This window comes from Mirounga leonina, unplaced genomic scaffold (assembly GCF_011800145.1).
Source record: "Mirounga leonina isolate KUSES-001 unplaced genomic scaffold, KU_Mleo_1.0 Mir_171, whole genome shotgun sequence".
NCBI lineage: Eukaryota > Metazoa > Chordata > Mammalia > Carnivora > Phocidae > Mirounga > Mirounga leonina.
This window is the reverse complement of record NW_023270436.1, coordinates 16,019,643-16,036,427: the sequence shown is the minus strand read 5'-3', so window position 1 is coordinate 16,036,427 and position 16,785 is coordinate 16,019,643. Positions and strand designations below refer to the sequence as shown.

General features: G+C 47.1%; 1 protein-coding gene across 1 annotated transcript; it reads left to right on the top strand.

Moving 5' to 3' along the window:
- Positions 1-7,538: 7,538 nt before the first annotated feature.
- On the top strand, positions 7,539-14,339 carry PLA2G1B (phospholipase A2 group IB). Its single transcript, XM_035017142.1, has 4 exons — positions 7,539-7,598; positions 10,973-11,132; positions 11,625-11,752; positions 14,127-14,339. The coding sequence occupies exons 1-4, from the start codon at positions 7,565-7,567 to the stop codon at positions 14,243-14,245; spliced, it is 441 nt and encodes a 146-aa protein (XP_034873033.1). The 5' UTR covers positions 7,539-7,564; the 3' UTR covers positions 14,246-14,339.
- Positions 14,340-16,785: the final 2,446 nt, after the last annotated feature.

Genomic DNA, 16,785 nt, shown 5'->3' with positions numbered 1-16,785 from the left:
GGTAGAGCATACAACTCTTTATCTTGGACTCTTGATCTTCAGGTTGTGAGTTCAAGCCCCATGTTGGACATAGAGATTACTGAGAAGAAAAGGGAAGGGGGAAGGGAAAGGAAGGGGGAAGGGAAGGAAGAAGGAAGAGTAATTAGGAAGTGCAGTGGGAGGAGTATACCAGGAGGAGAGACCAGCAGGTGTAAAAGCTTGAAATGGGGAGAAACATGAAGCCTTTAATCACGAGCCCAAAGAAGGCCATTGGGGCTGGAGTAGAAGGTATCCCACCCCACTCCATACTGAGAGGTTAGTAGGGGCAGATGAGTCTCTAGGCTGGTTTTGGTTTTGTTTTAAGAATTTATTTATGTATTTGTGTGAGAGAGAGAGAGCAAGAGCAGAGGGAAGAGGCAGAGGGAGAAGCAGGCTCCCTGCTGAGGAGGGAGCCCAATGTGGGACTCGATCCTGGGGCCCTGGGATTATGACTTGAGCTGAAGGCAGATGCTTAACCATCTGAGCCACCTAGGCATCCCTGGTTTTGTTTCTTATATAGAGCCACTGGGAAGGTATGAAGGGTGTTCGGCAATGGGGTGGAAGAGTGATGAATGAGGTTTGCTTTGGAAATACAATGGGGAACAGATCTGAGAGAGGACCTTGTGGAGGGGAGCAGGGAGATATTGAGGAGGCTGCTGTGAGCATGGAGGCAAGAGATGCTGGATGAGGACCAGGATGTTTTAGGTTGAAAGAAGGGTATGGCTCGTGATGGGGCTGGATGGAGAAAGGGGTGAGGGGAGGGGGTATTTGGAGGAGCTCCTGGATTCCTGAAGATGTGGGCTTTGAGGAAGACCAGCTTCCTTGGTGGTTGTGCTCAGTTTGAGAAATACTCTCAGCTGAGCTCAGATGCAACTGGAGACACAGTTTGGTAAGAGGAGGGATGGGAATCAGCACCTTAGGGAGACCTCTGCTAAGTTAAACCCAGCCCAGTGTTACCTAAGGCCTTCTGGAAACCTCCCAACAGGCCACACAAGGGGCTCAGTGCTCTCTGTGCTGATCACACTAATCCCCCTCTTACATCTGACACAGGGGGAAACAGTAGCTCAGAGATGTGAAGTATCTTACCTAGTCACATAGCTGCTGAGTGGCAAGGTGGGCCTTCCAAACTGGGTGCTTCTGATCTCATAGTTGTTTTGTTTTTCTTTTTCTTTTTTTTTCTTTTAAAGATTTTATTTATTTATTTGAGAGAGAGAATGAGAGACAGAGAGCATGAGAGGGGGAGGATCAGAGGGAGAAGCAGACTCCCCGCCGAGCAGGGAGCCCGATGCGGGACTCGATCCCGGGACTCCAGGATCATGACCTGAGCCGAAGGCAGTCGCTTAACCAACTGAGCCACCCAGGCGCCCCTGTTTTGTTTTTCTTTATTTTTCTTCTTTCATACAATATTTGATTCATGTATTAAAATAGGTGTAACTTATTTGGATATAATTTGGAAAAACTAAGTGCAAAAAAAAAACCATTTTGAGACACTCAAAGGTCTCCAAAAATGGTCTGAGTATTAGATAACACTAAAAAATTGTTATTTTTATTAAGTATGATCATGGCATTATAGTTATGTTTTAAAAAATTTATACTGAGGGATGCCTGGCTGGCTCAGTGTATGGAGCAGGCGACTCTTGATCTCAGAGTTGTGAGTTCAAGTCCCATACTGGATGTAGAGAGTGCTTAAAAATAAAATCTTAAGGGGCGCCTGGGTGACTCAGTTGTTGGGTGTCTGCCTTTGGCTTGGGTCGTGATCCCAGAGTCCTGGGATCGAGCCATGCATCAGGCTCCCTGATTGGCTGGGGGCCTGCTTCTCCCTCTCCCACTCCCCCTGTTTGTGTTCCCTCTCTCACTGTGTCTCTCTCTGTCAAATAAATAAATAAAATCTTAAAGGTAAAATAAAATAAAATCTTAAGGGGCGCCTGGGTGGCTCAGTCGGTTAGGCATCTGACTCTTGATCTCCGCTTGGGTCTTGATCTGGGGGTCGTGAGTTCAAGCCCAGCATGGAGCCCACTTCAGAAAAAATAATAAAATCTCAAAAAGAATTCATACTCAAAGCTTTTCCTCTTAAATTAGGAGCAAGGCAAGGATGTCCACTCTGGCTGCTTCTATTCAACATAGTATTGGAAGTCCTAGCCAGAATAATGAGGCAAGAAAAAGAAATAAAAGCCATCCAAATTGGAAAGGAAGAAGCAAACTTATCTCTGTTCACAGACGACATGATCGTATATGTAGAAAACCCTAAAGAGGGGTGCCTGGGTGGTTCAGTCGGTTAAGCATCTGACTCTTGATTTCGGGTCAGGTTGTGGGACTGAGCCCCATGTCAGGCACGGCCCTCAGCAGGGAGTCTGCTTGGGATTCTCTCCTTCTCCCTCTGTCCCTCTGCCTGCTTTCTCTCTCTGTCTCTAAAATAAAATAGGGGCGTCTGGGTGGCTCAGTCGGTTAAGCATCTGCCTTTGGCTCAGTTCATGATCCCAGGGTCCTGGGATGGAGTCCCTTATCGGGCTCCCAGCTCAGTGGGGAGTCTCTGCCTCTGCCCCTCCCCCTGCTTGTACACTCTCCTCTCTCGCGCGCGCGCGCAAAAACAAATAAATAAAATCTAAAAATAAATAAATAAATAAATAAATAAATAAATAAATCTTTTAAAAAAGGAAAGAGTCCACAAAAAAACTGATAGAATTAATAAACGAATTTAGTAAAGTTGCAATCTATAAAATCAACACTCAAAAATCAAGTATGTTTCTACACACTAACAATGAATAATTGGAAAAGGAAATTAAGAAAACATTTCCAATTACAGTAGCATCAAAAATAATAAAACACTGGGGCGCCTGGGTGGGTCAATTGGTTAAGCGTCTGCCTTTGGCTCAGGTCATGATCCGGGGGTCCTGGGATGGAGCCCTTGCATTGAGCTCCCTGCTCAGCGGGGAGCCTGCTTCTCCCTCTCCCTCTGCCTCTCCCCCAGCTTGCCCTCCCTCTCTCAAATAAATAAATAAAATCTTTAAAAAAAAAAAAAAAGTAAAACACTGGGCCACCTGGCAGGCTTAGTAGGTGAAGCATGTGACTTGATCTCAGGGTTTTAAGTTCAAGCCCCACATTGTATGTAGAGATTACTTAAAAATAAAATCTTTACAGGGACAACTGGGTGGCTCAGTTGGTTAAGTGTCTGCCTTCGGCTCAGGTCATGATCCCGGGGTCCTGGGATCGAGCCCCGCATTGGGCTCCCTGCTCAGTGGGGAGCCTGCTTCTCCCTCTCCCACTCCCCCTGCTTGTGCTCTCTACCTGACAAATAAATAAATAAAATCTTCAAAAAAAAAAAAAAAAGACAGAAAAAGTTGGAGGATTCATACTTCTTGATTTCAAAACATATTACAAAGTAAAACAAACAAAAACATACTACAAACTACAGTAATCAAAACAGGCATACAGACAGACACAGACCAGTGGAACAGAGTAGAGAGCCCAGAAATAAACCCTCACTTACATGGGCAAATGATCTCCGACAAGGGTGCCAAGGTCATTCAATGTGGAAAGGACAATGTCTTCAACAAATTGTGTTGGAAAAATTAGATATCCACATGCAGAAGAATGAAGTTGGACCCTTATCCTATGCCATCTACAAAAATGAGCTCAGGGGCACCTGACTGGCTCAGTTGGCAGAGCATGTGACTCTTTTTTTTTTAATTTAAGTAATCTCCCATAATCTCTACAGCCAGCATGTGGTCTGAACTCAGGACCTCCTCCCACCCCGCTGAGATCAAGAGTCGCGTGCTCTACTGAGTGAGCCAGGCACATGCCCCTAGAGCATGTGACTCTTGATCTTGAGGTCATGAGTTCAAGCCCCACATTGGGGTTAGAGTTTACTTAAAAAAAAAAAAAGTTCAAAATGGATTAAAAACCTAAATGTGAGGGCGCCTGGGTGACTCAGTCGGTTGAGTGACTGCCTTCGGCTCAGGTCATGATCCCAGGGTTCTGGGATTGAGTCCCACATCGGGCTCCCTGCTCTGCTTCTCCCTCTCCCACTCCCCCTGCTTGTGTTCCCTCTCTCGCTGTGTCTCTCTCTGTCAAATAAATAAATAAAATCTTTAAAAAAAAAAAACAAACCTAAATGTGAGACCTAAAACTACAAAACTCCTAGAAGAAAGCATAGAGGAAAAGCTTCATGCTATTGGAGTTGGTAATGATTTCTTAGATATGACACCAAAAGCAAAAGGCAACAAAAGCAAATAGGACTACATCAAACTGAAAAATGTTCGTGCTTAAAAGGACACAACAGGGGCTCATTCGGTTAAAGCATCTGCCTCCAGCTCAGGTCATGATCCCGGGGTCCTGGGATCGAGCCCCACATTGGGCTCCCTGCTCTTTGGGGAGTCTGCTTCTCCCTCTGACTGTCCACCCCCGCCCCCAGCTTGTGCTCTCTCTCTCTCTCAAAGGAATAAATTAAAATTAGAAAAAAAAAGGGGGGGGGACACAACAAAGTGAAAAGTGACCTACGAAATGGGAGAAGATATTTGCAAATGATCTATCTGATAAGAAGTTACTATCTGGACTACGTAAAGAACTCCTTCGCTGGATGGTTTGGCTATGGGAAAAAAGGTTTGGATACTTTGGGATACGGCCTCAATGTGCTCATCTGTAATAGTCCTTAATCATAGGGTCTCCTGCGTAAAGCTCTTAGGATCTTTCCCGGCCCAGCGCTCAAGGAGTGTTTGCTGTTGTTGCTGTTTTGTTGTTGTTGTTGTTGAAGAGGGCTTGGGACTACGAGGCAGGTGCACACAGGTTCCAATCCCAGCCCTACCACTTTCTAGCTGTGTGACTTTGGGCCTGTGACTTAAGCTCTCTGAACCTGTGTCACCATCTGTAAAAGAGGGGAAGATGGTGACAACAAGCATAACTATGTCAGAGGATTGTTGCTAGGCTGGAAAGCCACGCACGTGAAGCTCTCAACACAGTGCCAAGCAAACAGAAGTGCTCAGCACGTGGTAGCCATTAACTGCTTTTAAGCATTTCCTGACAGCAAGAGCCTTGTCTTTCAGGGGTGGGGCAGGTGTGACCTTGCTGGAGTGTGGGTACGCCGTCACCTGAAGGAGCCAAGAAGCTGTTCTTAGCTGTTCTTTCCACTGGAGGGTGTGTTCTTCCCAGGCTGGGAGAAGCTGTGTGGTATACACCTGTGCATGATTCTGGGGGCAGCCTAAGGTCATGGTACAAAGAGTGTAGGGGCCTGGCGGGGTGCATTCCTCATTTCACACATCTCTGTCCAGGGGAAGAGGGGTCTGGTAGTAGCCTGACCCTCCCCAACCAGGGGCTTTGCCTAAGCCCCAGCACAAAATGCACATGGGAATGTGTTCAGCCTGCCTTTGTGGCAAGCCTCCAGCTGGTGGAGGGAGGAGGAAAAAAGGAGGGAAGTAGACAGGACTAACCCTCTTTCTGGCCTCAAGGGGCCTCAAGCACTCTCACCCAGCACTACAATTCCCTGTCATGAGGTGATACTGTGGTATCATAAGCACCAGATCCAACTCACATCTTGGTCCTGCTATGGGACACCGGGGCAGTCCCTTAACCTCTCTGATCGTCTTCTCTGCAAAATGGAGTTTTGTAACTGGACCCACCTCGGACGTTTATGCCAGGTTCTTAGCATGGGACCTGGAATAGAGTTAGTGCTCAGGAAATGGGACTTAATACTATTAGCCTTAGAGGATTTCGTAGCACCAGCTTCTCCTCTTTCCTCAGACCCAACAGGAGCAGTGCCTGTTCCTCTGCTTCATTCTGACCCCGGAGAACCCACACAAGAGGGATTTAGCATTTTGTTGGCCAAGTCTTCCCTTTCCTTGGGTAGCCGTCACCCATTGTGGAGGCTAAAGGGGAAGACCCTTTCATCAGGTTGATGTGGGGTCCTGAGCTAACCTTACTTTCTCTCCCAAGGCTCTCCCAGCCTCCACCCACCTCTCGGTGGGCACTGAGTCTCTGTCATCCCAAGCAGCACTGTCCAATAGAACCCTCTGGGACGATGGAAACGTTCTATTTCTGTGAGGCACAGTGGCCACCAGCCACATGTAGCTACTGAACACTTGAAAAGTGGCTAGTGGGGCTGAGAAACTAATTTTTAATATTATTTAATTGTGGGGCGCCTGGGTGGCTCAGTCGTTAAGTGTCTGCCTTCAGCTCAGGTAATGGTCCCAGGGTCCTGGGATCAAGCCCCGCGTCAGGCTCCCTGCTCTGTAGGAGGCCTGCTTCTCCCTCCCTTACCCTCCCCTGCTTGTGTTCCCTCTCTTTCTGTGTCTCTCTCTGTCAAATAAATAAATAAAATCTTTTAAAACTATATTATTTAATTGTAATGGATTTAGATAGCCACAGGGGGCTGATGGCTACCATATTGGACCAATGTAGAAACCTCAGACATATGAAGAGTCGGATGACTTGAAATGATCCCAGGCCAAATGCAGGCAGAGTCAGGCCCAAGCAAATAAATCACTTGCTCTTTCTGGGCCTCAGTTTCCCCATCTGCTTACTAAATGCTGTTTCAGTGTTAACTCATTAGCTGAAGGAATTTTCCTGGGGCTCCTGGTTTGGGACAAAACATGGGAGCTCTTCCAGATGGATTTCTTCTTTTTTGGCCCTGGTGCACTCCCAAGGGAAAAGTAGAGAGAGCTGGAATCCTGGAATGCTTGAGCAGAAGCCACCGGGTTAGGATTAGGCCACTGGATTCTGTACTGACTCGGACATGGCATAACCATGCCAGGGTGGAGGGAAAGGGCTCAGTGGGAAGAGGCAGGTATGGGTTCACGTCAGGGTGTGGCCACTTTCAGCTTTTCCTCAGGCTGAGCCTGGGATCATGACCTGAGCGGAAGGCACACACTTAACGACTGAGCCACCCAAGCACCCCCTTATTTATTTATTTATTTATTTATTTTATTCTACAAGTCAGATCCAAGCCTTTGGAACTCCAAAGCCCCTTACAAACCCACACTGGGGAAAGGGGGAGGGGGCAGTATTAATGTGGTGGGGAAAAATAAAACATGTGCCTTAGAATTAGACATGCTTAATAAAAAAAAAAAAAAAAAGAATTAGACATGCCTAAGTTTGGGCCCCTGCTCTGCCATTTGCTGGCTGCATGACCTCAGGCAAGTCAACCTCACCTCTCTGAACCTGTTTACACATCTGCCAAATGATGATTGGTAGGGACTACTCACTGAGACCCACAGCTGAGACCCAGGCCCATGAGAAGGCGTGGAGGCAATGACAGAATTAGGCTGAGTGCAAAGGGGGTGGGGTGAGGGTCAAGGTTCCAAGCCATGCAACCTCCAGAAATAATCTCTTCCATTAAAAGGTGCTAATGAAAATACATACACCACTTCCAAGATCCCTTGCTCCCAGGGCTTGCTTGTTGGTAAGGGTTATTCTGGCCACATAGTCAAGGCCAACTTAGAGCAGGTTTGGAGCAAAGCAAATACTACAGCCTTATCTTGGGGACACAGTGTGGGTATAAAGCAGGAGGCCGTAAGTGACTTTAGTCCTTCCTCTTGCTCACCAACTTGACAACGAAATGAAATTCCTTGTATTGGCTGCTCTACTCATAGGTAAGCAAGTCTCCCCGGTCCCGTCCCTTCGGTGCTAAGATCTCACTCCTCGGGATTGGGGGCTACAGCTAACAGGGCAGGCTGGACCTGGAGCTCTCTATCGGGCTTAACAGAACCCATGCTGGGGTTCCCTCAAGTCCCCCCCACAGCTGGCACCTTTTCAGCCTTAGGTCCGAACTCAGACGATCCCTCTCAGAAGGGCCTACCAGCCCACCTGAGCGAAGAGAGACCTTTCTCCTTTCTGTCCACCGCATGGCCTTGGTATGGGGTCTTCCCAGCACCTACCTTTGCCTGCAATTTGTATCTTGTTTCTTGTTGATTCAGTTCCTCTTTTTAAAGCTTTACTTAAATTAAACTAATTATTTATTTATTTTTAAGTAAACTCTACCCCAACCTGGGGCTTGAACTCAAGACCCTGAGATCAAGAACTTCATGCTCTACCAACTGAGCTAGCCAGGTGCCCCAATTTATTTCCTTTTTATTCTCCACCCCCACAGAAGCATGGGCTCCATGAGAGCAAGGATAGAGCTGTTGGTGCCATTTATTGAATGAATGAATGGAATCAGATACATTGGGATTCAGATCCCATCTCATTCATTCATCATTCTTTCATTCATTCCACATTGATGTATTAGAGGCTCCGAGGTATCAGGCTCTGGGTTGAGACTAAGGACTCATAGATGAAAAAGCCATGCTCCTTGCCTAGGGAACAGACACGCACACACACACACACACACACACAAACACATACAAACATGCACACATACACAGGCACACACATGAGAAGAGCTGTGTGCAGGTCTGGCCTGTGCAAAGAGCAGAGCTGGCTGGATCAGAGACAGAGAAAACAGGGAGGCAGGAGGGAGGTCTGGAGATGGGCAAGGTGGTCAGGCCACTCCTGTCTGCTGCCAGTATGGAGGCTGCTCATAGGGGAGAGTGACCAGCCGCCACCCTTACTTTGCCCTGGGGTTTAATTGTTTTTTAAGATTTATTTATTTATTTGAGGGGGGAGGGGCAGAGGGAGAAAGAAACCTAAGCAGACTCCACCCTGAGCACGGGGCTCCATCTCACAACTCTGAGATCATGATGTGAGCCAAAACCAAGAGTCGGACGCTTAACCGGCTGAGCCACCCAGGTGCTCCTGCCCTGGGGTTTAAACATATGGAGCAGCTCCAGTGCGCACAACAGATCAGAGGAAGAAAGGGCAAGGTGTGGGGCAAAGAGATGATCCTGGCAGCCGATTGAAGGGGACCCCAAAATCATATAGTGCCCTCTTCTCTTTAGGGCACCAAATTTCACAGGCTATGGCTCTGAAAATGAGGTAAAGGGGTCCTGCTTCCTGAGTCTGCTGTGCCAAACCTTGTGCTACAAGCAAACTTCTTAAAAACATATTCATTAGATATTTATTGAGCACCTACTATGTGTCGGGTACTTTCCTTAATTGGTGTGTTGATTATTTCATTCATATAACTCATCATATACTTACAGAGCGCCTACTATGCATCAGGCTCTGGGGAATAAAAGCCCTGAGGCCTTGAGTTTATGGTCCAGCGAGCAGGAAGCATTAAATAAATAGATGGAGACAGACTGCTAGAGGTACGAGGAAGCAAAGGACATAAAGAAAAGTGATAGCAGAAGAGCCACTTGGCTTGGGTGGTCAAGAAAGAGGAGGTGGCTTTTTTTTTTTTTTTTAAGATTTATTTATTTGAGAGAGAGAGTGAGAAAGCAGGGGGAGAGGCAGAGGGAGAGGGAGAGAAAATCCCAAACAGACTCCATACCGAGTGTGGAGCCCGATGCAGGGCTCAATCCCATGACCCTGGTGCCCTGAGGAGGTGGCATTTAAACCAAGATCCTCCAGCTTTTTGAAAAGTGAGATGACAAGCATGCTGGGTAGAGGAAACAACAGGTGCATGGGCCCTGAGGCAGAAAATAGCTTGTCCTGTTGAGGATGGTAGGCCACCCAGGTCTCCTGACTACTCCTTATACTCCTGCCCCATCTCAACCCCACCATTCCCCACCTAACCCATTTTATTTTATTTTAAGATTTTATTTATTTATTAGAGAGAGAGACAGTGAGAGAGGGAATACAAGCAGGGGCAGAGGGAGAGGGAGAAGCAGGCTCCCCACTGAGCAGGGAGACCAATGCGGGGCTCGATCCCGATCCCAGGACTCTGGGATCATGACCTGAGCCCAAGGCAGATGCTTAACGACTGAGCTACCCAGGCGCCCCTCACCTAACCCATTTTAGATCCCACTTACCATGTTCCAATTTTTCCACCCTCTAACACAATATCCAATTCCCTTATTTATTTCATTTATTGCTTATTGGTTTCTCCCCCAACTAGGACATAAGTTCAATGATGTTATAGATTTTCTATTTGCTCGCTGATGTATCTCCAGTTCCTAGGGCAGTGACTGGGCCATTGTAGGTGCTCAATAAATATTTGTTGGATAAATAATGGGGACTCCACTGAAAACATATGTTCACACAAAAACTAGGACGCAACTGTTAATAGCAGCACTATTCATAAGAGCCAAAAATTATAAACCCAGATGTCCATCATGTGATGAATGGATAAACAAAATGTGGGTCTGTCCATACAGTGGAATACTATTCAGTTATAAAAAGGAATGAAGTGGGACGCCTGGGTGGCTCAGTCGGTTAAGCGTCTGCCTTCGGCTCAGGTCATGATCCCAGGGTCCTGGGATCGAGTCCCGCATCGGGCTCCCTGCTCCGCGGGGAGCCTGCTTCTCCCTCTGCCTCTGTCTCTCTGTCTCTCATGAATAAATAAATAAAATCTTTAAAAAAAAATTAAAAAAAAAAGGAATGAAGTATTGTTATATGGTACAATGTGGATGAACCTCAAAGACATTATGCTAAGTGAAAGAAGCCAATCACAAGAGCCCACATGTTGTATGATTCCATTTACGTGAAGTGTTCAGAAGAGGCAAATCCATACAGACAGAAAGCATTTTGGTGATTGCCAGAGGGGCACGGGGAACAATCGCTAATGGGTACAGGGTATTCTTTTGGGGATGATGAAAATGTTCTGGAATGAGTGGTGATGGTTCCACAACTCTGTGAGTATACTAAAAACCACTGAAATGTACATTTTAAGCGGTTAAATGGTGAATTTTATGTTATGTGAACTTTATCTCAATAACAAATTATTTTTTAAAACGTTTTACAAAAAGAAAAAAATCCCTACTCACATTACCAGGTTCCTGCATCCAGCTCTCTTCCGAGGAGGCAGCTGGTGGGGTGCGGGGGGCAGCGTGGGGCCAGAGAGCAGGCAAGCAGTGAGCGGGGCTCCTGGGCGCTGGCGGAGCTGATAATCAGGACGTATTTAAACTCTGGCTGTGTCTTCTTGCAGTGGCCGCTGCCGATGAGGGCATCAGCCCGCGGGCAGTGTGGCAGTTCCGCAACATGATCAAGTGCACGATCCCCAGCAGTAACCCCTTGCAGGAGTACAACAACTACGGCTGCTACTGTGGCCTGGGTGGATCCGGCACCCCTGTGGATGAACTGGACAAGTGAGTGATCGATCGGCAGAGAGGGCGGAGTGACCGTGGAGTGGGGGGAGGGCACAATCCAAGGATCTCACGAGGAGGCACAGAAAGGGGATTTGCATATTTGCTAAAGATAACGTATTTTCACCTCTTGTCATAAACAAACATGCTCCAAGAGGACCCTGAATCCAATGCTCTATCAGGAGGAAAAAGCGAAAGGTTGGAGATTTAAGTAGTAGCGGGTGCTGCTGCCCTCTAGTGGCAGAACATCGCAACACAAGACACTGCAGAGAAGATTCAATTGTCCTCTTAACCCCCCAGCAGGGGTTAAGACTCCCACTGCATCTTCAGAATATATGATTGTACTATATGCCTGCGACCATTTTTAAATCGCCATAAATAAACATGAAGGACTAAAGTTTTTTTCAAGCCACAGGACCAATATCTTCCGGAGCATGTCAGCTAAATCATCCCTACCTGTTCCCGAGGCTGACCTGCTTCCCTGCCCCTCTCCAGGTGTTGCCAGACGCACGACCACTGCTACTCAGAAGCCAAGAAACTGGACAGCTGTAAATTCCTCCTGGACAACGCCTACACCAAAACCTACTCATACTCATGCTCTGGCTCTGAGATCACCTGCAGTGGTATGTTTAGTCTCTTGTTGGCTTGTCAGCCCTCAATAGACAGGGGAGGAAATAATAGTAATGATATCCACCATTTATCAATCAGTTCGTTGGCGCAAGGCTGTGTCTCCTTGAATCCTGGCAAAAACCCTAGGCGATCGGTATTATTATTATACCCATTTAACTGATGACAAAACGAAGGCTCAGAAGGCTGAGCCAATTGCCGTGGGGCACACAGCTCATACATGGTGGTGTTTGGTTTTGAACACAGGTCTATATGACTCCAAAGTCTCTGCTCTTAACTGCCATGCTATACAGCTTCGTTATTTCATAAAAAAGAGTTTAGAACTACCATTTATGAGTTTCTTATTACCTCCCAGGTACTAGGCTAAGGTTTTAATAACCCCATTTTCCAGGTGAGGAAGCTGAGACTCAAAATAGCTACTTGCCCCAAATGACACAGCTTCTAAGTGGAAGGGCCAGCATTTGAACTCAGTTGTTTCTGATATCAAAGGTTCTGGTCTTAACCACTAAGTTATGCAGAGCTCCTGGTGAAGTATGTCCGTCCAGGAAGGTAGTTCTGAAGAGCAGACGATTCAGAGAGGTGAAGGGTATTGTCATGCTAGGCCAGCATCTGGATTTGCACTACTCTCTACTACGCACCCACAGACGGGTCCCATTTTTCAAAACTGTACATACAATCTTGGAATAACCACAACTCAAATCCAGGAGGCCAAGAAAGAAAAATTTTTTTAAATAAAGATTTTATTTATTTGACAGAGAGAGACAGCAAGAGAGGGAACACAAGCAGGGGGAGTGGGAGAGGGAGAAGCAGGCTTCCCGCAGAGCAGGGAGCCCCATGCGGGGCTCAATCCCAGGACCCTGGGATCATGACCCGAGCCGAAGGCAGAGGCGAAACGACTGAGCCACCCAGGCGCCCCGGCCAAGAGAAAAATTACCAGGGGGCGCCTGGGTGGCTCAGTCGTTTCACGTCTGCCTTCAGCTAGGGTCATGATCCCGGGGTCCTGGGATCGAGCCCCACATCAGGCTCTTTGCTCAGCAGGGAGCCTGCTTCTCCCTCTCCCTCTGCCTGCTGCTCCCCCTGCTTGTGCTCTTTGACTCACTCCCTCTCTCTCTCTCAATCTGACAAATAAATAAAATCTTTTAATAAAATAAAAGATTACTGAATGTAAGTAGAGGTACGTAATTAAATTATGGGTAACAAAATTGAAACTCATTTTAAAAGTTATTGTTGTTGTTTCTTTTGGTTAAAAAGGCAAACAAGGCCAAAGTAATGTAATTTCAAACTCTTCAGAAGTGTATCATAGAAAGAAGATGCCTATAATCCTACCTCCCAAAATAACCAGTTGGATATATTGCCCTTCATTTTCCTTTAGTAAAATATCTTGGAAACATTTCCACATATGGGTATACTTAATTATTTTAAATATCTATATAATATTCTACTGTAAAAACATTTTGTAATTTTTTAAATATGTGCTATAAAGTAGAGAAATTGCCTTGCTAAACTTCACTAAGGTGAGATGTACAATATTTTGCTGCCTTGAGTATATGTTTTAGTGTTTTCCATATTGCCTTTTTTTTAAGATTTTTTAAATTTTTATTATTTTATTATTTTTAATTTTTTTAATTTTTTTTTTTTAGATTTTATTTATTTGAGAGAGACAGAGACAGTGAGATAGAGAGCACAAGTGGGGAGGAGAGGGAGAAGCAGGCTCCCAAGGAGCAGGGAGCCCGATGCGAGACTCGATCCCAGGATCCCAGGATCATGACCTGAGCCGAAGGCAGACGCTTAACCGACTGAGCCACCCAGGCGCCCTTCCATATTGCTTTAAAGTTGCTTGCCTACGTTATCAGAGATCTATAGCTATATGAGTTTTAAGAGCTCTTTTTTTTAAAGATTTTATTTATTTGAAAGAGAGAGCACAAGCAGGGGAGGGGCAGAGGGAGAAGCAAGCTCCCCGCTGAGCAGGGAGCCCGATGTGGGGCTCCATCCCAGGACCCTGGGATCACGACCTGAGTCAAAGGCAGATGCTTAATTGACTGAGTCACGCAGGTGCCCCAAAAGCTCATTTTAAGTCAAATAGGACTTCCCAAAAGGCACCCATCACGCGTAGGATTGCCAGATTATACACACGTTGCCCAATTAAATTTGACTTTCAGATAGACAATGAACATTTTTTTTTATTCTACATTCCAGACATTGCATTTATTGTTTATCTGATAGTCTGGTATTTTTATTTGTTAAATCTGTCAACCCTAAATTTGTATCAATAGAATGGCTACAAGATTATTCCAGCTAATTCTTCCTGCCCCCAGATTGGACAAAGCAGGATCTACCTTGGCTCAGTCCTCTCCTCTTGCTCTTTTACAGACAAAAACAAAGAGTGCCAGGCCTTCATCTGCAACTGCGACCGCAGTGCTGCCATCTGCTTTTCAAAGGCCCCATATAACAAAAAGCACAAGAACCTGGACACCAAGAAGTACTGTTAGTGATTGAGCACCCCCCCGGGAAAGCATCATCCCTATGTACCGCATAGCCTTCACCTTACCCTGTCTCCTCCAATAAAGCACTTTGTTGAAAGGCCTCAGGTTTGGAGACTGTTTCATTCTCTGTGTCTCTAAGTCTCTTCTTAGTTCTTTGTGAGCATCATTCCTTCTAGCCTTGGAAGTTGAATTAGAGGGCTATTTCTAGGGAGTGAACACCATAAGACCTGAATGATTAACAACTGATTATTTACTCTGTGCCAGATTGAAATGCATAATATATCTTCTGAGGTAAAAACCTACCTCTTTTTCATTATCCCCAGGGCTGGGGGAGAGAGAAAACTAATCCCTTTAACAATTTTTTTTTTTTAAGATTTTATTTATTTATTTGACAGAGAGAGACACAGCGAGAGAGGGTATACAAGCAGGGGGAATGGGAGAGGGAGAAGCAGGCCTCCCGCGGAGCAGGGAGCCCAATGCGGGGCTCCATCCCAGGACCCTGGGATCATGACCTGAGCCGAAGGCAGACGCTTAACGACTGAGCCACCCAGGCGCCCCCTTTAACAATATTTTTTAAAAGATTTTATTCATTCAGGGGCGCTTAGGTGGTTCAGTGGGTTAAGCGCCTGCCTTCAGCTCAGGTCATGATCCCAGGGTCCTGGGCGAGCCCCAGTCGGGCTCCCTGCTCTGAAGAAAGCCTGCTTCTCCCTCTCCCAGTCCCCCTGCTTGTGTTTTGACAGAGGGAGAGACAGCGAGAGAGGAAACACAAGTAGGGGGAGTGGGAGAGGGAGAAACAGGCTTCCCGCTGAGCATGGAGCCAGATGCAGGGCTTGATCCCAAAACCCTGGGATCATGACCTGAGCCCAAGGCAGCCGCTTAACTGACTGAGCCACCAGGCGCCCCCCAAATTAAAAAAAAATCTTTAAAAAAATATTTTATTCATTCATCCTACAGCAAGAGAAAGCACAAGCAGGGGGAGCAGCAGAGGGAGCGGGAGAAGCAGGCTCCCCACCAAGCAGGGAGTCCCAGTCCAGTCCAGGGGCTGGATCCCAGGACTCCGGGATCGTGACCCTAGCGGAAGGCAGACGCTTAACACACTGAGCCACCCAGGCGCCTCCCTTTAACAATCTTTCAATGAGCATCTGATGGGTGCTCATTAAAAGAAATGGAATATGGGAAACACCAGTACAGTGGCTGAGACTTAAATGAATAAATAAACTGAATTGTGAGTATTCTGAAGTAGCGATTACATCCCAGCAGCCACAGTATCTTCACAGTGCTTTGCACATCGCACACGCTCATTAAGTAATTGCTCAACGAAGGTACATCTTGGCGCCAAGGTTTGCTGCAGTTGAGGAAAAACCACGTGGCTATATTTACCTTTTCAGATCACGTGATCCTGAGCCCAACCCAGCCAGGGATTTCAGAGTAGGAAATGTGATTGGGTAACTTTTGGACACGTGGTCTCCGGGTCCTTTTTTTTTTTTTTTAAACTGTGGAAAAGCGGCCCAGCCCCCGGGCGACCTCGGCGCCTCCCGGGCTCTGGCCCCGCCCCCTCGCGCGTCGTTCCCAGCTGGCGCAGGCGCAGTGGTTGGTAACGGCTGCTCCAGCCGGCGTCAGGGTGAGGTGGCGGCGACGGGTCCGTGCGCGGCTTCCTGGGTCCTCGGTGCGCAGTTCTCCAGGGTCAGACGCTTGCGGGAAGGAAAGAGTGGGCGAGCCGAGTGTGAAAAAAGAGCGAGCTCACGTGGGTATGACGTTGGGGCCCACCTTCCTGCGGTGCGCGTGCCCGTCTGGATGTCTCGGCCCCACACACGCCCCGCCGCCCCCAGCCCCCTGCCAGTTTCCGGTCGGTAGCTCCTCCGGGGCTCCCATCCCGGAAAGGGACGAGGGGGCCGGGAAGCTGGGGTGCCAAGCTGGCGCGAGGAGAGAGGCGAGTGGATGTGGGGCGAGCCAAGGGCTTCTGCGCCCCAAGTCCCCACTGTCAAAGAGGGGAAACAAAAGGTGGAGGGCTTTGCAGCTCTGACCTCCGGTTGGAATGCTCTCCCTTTCCCCGCCTGGTGCTTGCCTGTTCATCCCTCAGGACTTAGTTGGGGTCACCTCAGGAAGTTTCTTGAGTCTTGCCATTCTTCCCTCCCAAAGTGCAATTTTGCGCAGTTACCCCACCGGGCTTCTATAGATACTAAAGAAAGGGAGTTCAGAACTGGATGGACTGGCTTTGATTACTGGCCTGGTCACCCCAGGTGACCTTAGGCTAGTTACATAAAATCTCCAAGCTTCAGGATCCTCATCTTTCAAAAGAAATAATATAGTATGCAGATCATAGGGTTGTGGGAATTAGGTGAGCCAGCGCCTTGTAAAATGCTTCCTACAGTGCTTGTTGTATAGTAAATGCTCCATAAATACTGTTTTCCCAAGGGGAAGGAGAGGGAAGGATACTCTGTTTTCTTTAGAAAGGCTTTATTATATCAAGCAAGATTTGGCTTTTGTAATCTTTTTAAAAAAAGGTACGCAAAAAGGAAATGTAGCTCTGGAGAAGATTCATGCGA